The 6367-nt window shown below is 55.5% G+C and overlaps 1 protein-coding gene across 1 annotated transcript in view; it reads right to left on the reverse strand.

The window, feature by feature from the left end:
• The window catches only part of LOC106806269 (serine/arginine repetitive matrix protein 1-like), a 17096-nt gene continuing 10729 nt past the window's right edge, over nucleotides 1-6367 (reverse strand). The window contains exons 5-9 of the mRNA XM_014808146.1: nucleotides 4916-5166; nucleotides 2879-4861; nucleotides 2355-2448; nucleotides 2155-2204; nucleotides 1-1869 (exon numbers count right to left, since the gene is read on the reverse strand). Of these exons, the coding sequence (XP_014663632.1) occupies nucleotides 1807-1869; nucleotides 2155-2204; nucleotides 2355-2448; nucleotides 2879-4861; nucleotides 4916-5166 (2441 nt within the window). The 3' untranslated portion in view covers nucleotides 1-1806. The remainder of the gene's footprint in view (nucleotides 1870-2154; nucleotides 2205-2354; nucleotides 2449-2878; nucleotides 4862-4915; nucleotides 5167-6367) is intronic.

Raw genomic sequence — 6367 nt, forward strand, 5'->3', positions numbered from 1 at the left:
TTTTAGGTTTTCAAATAAACGAGCTTTATTGGTACAAACATTCAATTGCTAATGCACGAGCAACATTGATCGTGGCCCGCACAGAAACATACACGCAACAAAGGACCGCTTTACCAGTAGTTTAGGAAAATCTGGCTACACATAATATATACAACCATGGACATGGTACGACGGTCGCAACATGACACGGTGCCTTGGGCGAGAGATGGCGCCACCATGAGAGAAACGGTGTTTAACACAACAAGCAACCAAGCAAGCAACAAGTGAGAACCATGGGAAGAAATAAACAGATGAGACTGGTCAGATGCGCCCATCACTGCAGTTTGCAACTTTGTATAAGCGGTGTATATTCCCAAATGATGGAAATAACATATTTGTAAACGTTTGCTCTATCGCGTGCGGAAATATACACGACTTTCACCGTATTGTAAATGGTGAGATCTGCACGATATGTAATTGCAATAGTTCGCCTGATCTTAACGTGGAAGACGTATAAGCTCATAGCGCCCCCTGGTGTGGTGTAGCATTAACAAACAATAGTGAACATGAAATCTATGAGTAATAGCAGCAGCATGCACAGAGATGCAGTAGAAGTAGATGTATGGCCTCAGTGAGAGCGATCGCCAAACACTAAAAAAACAATTATGGGTTAGTTCAGACCCTCAGTTAATAGCCACACTATCGAATGTGTTAACGTCCAAAAAAATGAGTAAAAAAGAGGGTGTTCATGCATTCCATCGCTTACTGAATTGGCAACAATAGCTTCCTATGTACAGTGAGTGTCGTCACAATATACACACATGAGGAGTCCCAGAGCAAGACGAATTTTTAGGGAAATCACAGCTCTACAACAGATCAGGAATATCTACACATGTACATGACATCCGCCTGTGTATCAACAACCAACCCGATAGATGGCAAGTCTTAAATCACTAGAGAACTGAAGTGGTGGCTAATTTGGTACTGCATTTTGTTACAAAGCAGAGGTGACACCACTGTCAATACCGACACCACTGTGCAATGATCCCAATGGATAACTCTAGACTCCCTTACATTTTCACAGAAAAAATAGGTTTACTTTCCTGCCACAAACGCTTTAGTAATAAATGTGCAAAGGAGGCCGTCATTCGCTCACTGCGAATACACATCCTGCACCCTCCTTTTGTATTACCCTACGTTACCTTCATCACCAATACCAATCGCCTGCTTTCCTTTTCCATCTTGTAAACATATCTAGCTAGACGATTAAAGAGATATTTTGCACGAATCATATATACACAGAGAATTTAATCAAACACAATCACACGCACGCACCAGTACACAAACACCCACCTTCTCCACAACCAAGAGTTACACCGTTGTGAGATCACTTGAGATCTTTACCCATTAGGTATAAGCAAGCATGTAGCATGGTGTAACATTTTACCAGGGTGTACAAAGTTAGTGGTGTAAGCCGACAGCATCAGTTGTTTGCAATGCTTACAATAGATGTGTGCAGACGTCATTCCTATACATCTTATTCCCACCAAGCAGACATCTGTAGAATCGGCCATGACAGTTTACTGCAGCATACACCTTTCCAGACAGACCAGGATTCAAGCGATACCGCCTTCCTGACATCGGCCCTAGCAGACCCTTATTGTAGCAACCCTCCAATATAGCACAGACAATATCCGCTAGAATCTATCCTCACAGGCAGGTGTTTCTCATCGCAGCCCTCCTACACAACAATCTCTTTCTTGGTATTCCTCCTCCATTGCAGGCCATCGCAGCTCTCACTTGTAGACTGTTCCAGTTTTAAGACTTTTACTGATCAATGTCAGTTGTAAACACATCCGCTGGACAATCCAATGACTTGGGATGTTGGCTCTGGAGTAACAAATGTACATCCATATATATGTATATGCACACAATTGTACGCTGTCTCGGTAAAAAAGCAACGACAAATTAATACGATAAACCTTCATGACAGCTACACCTTGGGAACATTTAACTACCGGATGCTGTAGGTTTCCCCTCTATGAGGTCATGACCTTTGTAGTTTAGTTATATCAGCCCTACCCCAACTGTAATACAAAACACTGATGATTGTCTCCAGACTACTAGACTCCTCTCAAACAGTGACAAACTCTGTACACTAGCTGCTGCCCTTACTTTATGTTTTGAGCAGAGAAGAGAGAAGTTATCCTCGTCTAAGGAGCATCCTGCAAGACAAACAACAATGATGAAATACACTCAAATTTCTTCATATTCACACAGCACGTCATTTCCTACCAAGAAAAACTAACAAACCAAGGACAGCCAACTAACGAACCAAGGATAAACAACTATTAACATGACGATGACCTGCCCACCTTTCCTGACTGCGCAGCCGTAGTGGTACTGGTCTCTGCATCCCTTGCTGTGACATCCAATAGTGGCACCAGGCTCCTTACATAATGTGCAATGCTGAAGCAAAAAATTTCTCTATCAAGTCTAGTCATCATTACTGGAAATCATAACCATCCCCCTCCCACTCCCATTCAAGCATCCACATTGACACCAAATCCATGCAAAAACAAAAGCACAACGTAATTACTGCATAAGTACGCAACTCAAAGCCAGTAAAATTCACCCTTTTCAAATGCTTATTTTTGCTAAATCGCCCCCCCCCTCAAATTATTGTCCCAATACCCACGTTCTTGGAGTCTGTTTCAACCTTACACTTTCATTAACAACAAACACCCGTCGTTGTTCCCACTAACAGATATTCTTGACGATTTTTGATAATAGCAATGTACTCATCCTCGTGCAAATAATCACAATTTCAATGCACAACATCGGCATCACCTCGTTCTCGCTCGCGAACTATCGCACGCTCGCACGCACGCACACGTACCATGTTTCTCGCCTCGATGACGGTGTCTCTCAGCCCGCACAAGCTCTCGCCGACCGCGTGCACGCCGTGTGCCCACAGCACGCACGGCTCGTGCACCCACACCTCCTCCGTGTCCTTGCCGCGCTTCCGCTTGCCGGGGATCCCTGCCGTCGCGCGCTCCACGTAGTACGGCCCGAACAGATCTCCGAGCTGCCACTCGTTGCTGCGCTTCCCACACAGCGAACACGTCCAGTGCTTTGTCGACGTGTCAACAGATGGCGCCAGCAGGTCGCGTGTGTGGCTGCGGCGGCGGCGCGATGCCTCGTCCGCATCCTCGTGCACCATGTTGACGACGCGGCACGACGCCGGACTCGCGCGCGCCCCTACGACGCACACGTACGGCCCGACAAACTTCTTGCCACCGCGGGGCGCCACCGTCGACCTTTTCTTCGCCTTGCGCTGGAACTTGGCGGCAATGCGCCTCTCCTCGCCATCGCTCTCCATCACAAACGCCTTCCTCTTGCGGCCCCTCTTCTTGCCCGCCCCCGCTGCCGGTTTCTTCAAGCCGACGACCTTCTTCTTCTTTGCCAGCTTTTTCCTCGGTTTGCGAGGTGCCTCTTGTTCAGAGTCGCTCTCGGATGGAAAGGACGCCCTCCGCTTGCGCTTTGCTGCAGCGCCACCTGGTGGGGCCTTCGCTGTTCGTGGCGGAGGTGACGTCTTTTCCTCCTTAACCAGCAGCGGCGTCTGGTTGGGGGACGGTGGACGTTTCTGCAAGGGCACCTGTTTGGATAACGTCGTCTGTTTTGGTGGCAAGAGCGTCTCCTTGGCGGACGTCGTCTGTTTTGGTGGCAAAGGCGCCTGCTTAGGGGAAGACGCCCGCTTTGGCAACGCCACCTGCTTGGCCAAGGTCATCTGCTTGACCGACGACGCCGCATGCTTGACCGACGGCGTCTGCTTGAGCGTGGTCGCCGCCGGCTTTGCATTCATCTTCTGAATCTCGTTCTTCACCGACTGCGGGAGACCCTCGAGCCTCTCCTCCAGCGTCTTCCCGTCCACCGACGCACCTTCCTTCACCTCTTTCCCGCCGGCCGCCGCCGCGAGGGCGCCACTGTTGCTGGCTGCGGCGGCGGCCTGCTTGCGCTCGCGCGCCTCCTTGCGTAGGCCGACGAGGGCGCTGCGCATGGCGACGCGCGTCGCGGCGTCGGCGCGCGCGTACGGCGAAGTCGAGCGACGCTTGGCGCGCTGCTCCTGCTGCACGGCCACCTCCACCGCCCGGTTCGTCTCGTCCAGCGTCCGCGCCACCGACAGTATCTCGTGCACGGCGTCGCGCCCGGCGGCGCTCTCCGGTGGCGGGTCGACGAGCGCGACACGAGGCTTCTCGCTGCTCTGTAGTCGGTTCGTCTTGAACGCGGGCCGCGGCGGCGGCACGGCGGCGGCGTCGGTGTCTCGCGGCGGGGAGCGGTACGACCACGTCGTCTTGTAGCGCGCCGTGCGTCGCGACTGCTCCGCCGGGCGCCGCCGATCACTCGGGGGCGCCACCGGCACGTCCGTCGTCACCGCCGCGTCTCGCTCGGGCGTCTTATCGGCAGTTTTGCGATCGACTTTCGTTAGATCGTTCGGCGGCGGCGGCGGCAGCAGCGGTGGCTGCCGCTCGGTCGGGCTGAATTTCGGCGCGTATACATAGCGCGCCTTCTTCTGCGGCCGCATCTCGGGCACGCGCGCCGCCCGCCCCGACCTCTCGCGGTCGCCGTCCGCCGGCCGTGACCTCGGGTCAGCCGGCGCTTGCAGCGACCCTTGCTGCGTGCGAGCGTCCGACGTCTGCGTGTCACGACCTGCCGACCCCGCGACCCCAGCCGGCCTTGACCTCCGCTCGTCCCTCGTCTCCGCCCTCGGCGTCGCTTGCGGCCGGACCTTGACCGTCGCGGGCCGGCCGTCCGCGGACTGACCGTCGCGACGCAGCGTCGGCGTCGGCAGCAGCGCTGGCGCCTTGCCCTTGCCCTCGTTCTCGAGCAGCGGCGGCGACGACGGCGCGCCGCCGCCCGCGTCGTTGTCCGTCGCCGCGGCGATCGGCGACAGCTGCGGCGCGGGGCTTCCTCCATCGTCGGCGACGGGCGGCACGTGATCGGTCATCTTCTGCAGGGAGGAGAGCGGATCCGCCGGGCCAGCATCCTTCACGGGTTTCGCGTCGTTGCCGTCCGCCGCCAGGTTCAACGCTAGCGCCCGCTGCGAGCGCTGCATGACGTGCCAGTCGCTCGGCAGCGACGAGGTTTTCGTTACGGAGGTGACCGGCCGTGGCACGCAGTTCTGATCTGTGAAAGCATACAAACGTTAGTTGCCGTTGCCACGACTACCGTCGTTATTCTGTACGCGAGGCTGCAGAAAACTTGCTGAAATCACACTACTCAGCGCATGCAATCACATCACACGCTAATTAGGGAACAACCAGAGCGCATTAGTTGCTGTTAAGTGCATCCGGAAAGTATTTTCGGGATGTAATACAGAGACGACGCGATAACAAATGTAACGCGCACGTCGCTCACATGCACGCACGCTCACTCGCTCGCACTCACGTTTCATGCTCACACGCACGCTCGCACGCTCACACGCACGCTCACTCACACGCACGCTCGCTCGCTCGCACTCACGTCTCATGCTCACACGCACGCACGCTCACACGCACGCACGCATGCTCACTCGCACGCACGCTCACACGCACGCACTCACGCTCACACGCACGCACGCTCGCTCGCTCGCACTCACGCTCGCTCACACGCACGCACGCATGCTCACACGCACGCACACACGCTCACACGCACGCACGCTCACATGCACGCACGCACGCTCACTCTCTCGCACGCTCACACGCACGGTCACTCGCACTCACGCTCACTCGCTAGTACGCTCACTCACTCGCTCGCACTCACGCTCACACGCACGCACGCTCACACGCACGCAAGCTCACTCGCTCGCACTCACGCTCACTCGCTCGCCTGCTCGCTCACATGCACGCACGCTCACATGCACTCACGCTCACACGCACGCACACACGCTCACTCGCTCGCACTCACGCTCACACGCACGCACGCTCACACGCACGCAAGCTCACTCGCTCGCACTCACGCTCACTCGCTCGCCTGCTCGCTCACATGCACGCACGCTCACATGCACTCACGCTCACACGCACGCACACACGCTCACTCGCTCGCACTCACGCTCACACGCACGCACGCTCACACGCACGCAAGCTCACTCGCTCGCACTCACGCTCACTCGCTCGCCTGCTCGCTCACATGCACGCACGCTCACATGCACTCACGCTCACACGCACGCACACACGCTCACTCGCTCGCACTCACGCTCACACGCACGCACGCTCACACGCACGCAAGCTCACTCGCTCGCACTCACGCTCACTCGCTTGCCTGCTCGCTCACATGCACGCACGCTCACATGCACGCACGCACACACGCTCGCACACACGCTCACTCGCTCGCACTCACGCTCACACGC

Source organism: Priapulus caudatus, unplaced genomic scaffold (genome assembly GCF_000485595.1).
Source record: "Priapulus caudatus unplaced genomic scaffold, Priapulus_caudatus-5.0.1 Scaffold151, whole genome shotgun sequence".
Classification (NCBI taxonomy): Eukaryota; Metazoa; Priapulida; class Priapulimorpha; order Priapulimorphida; family Priapulidae; genus Priapulus; species Priapulus caudatus.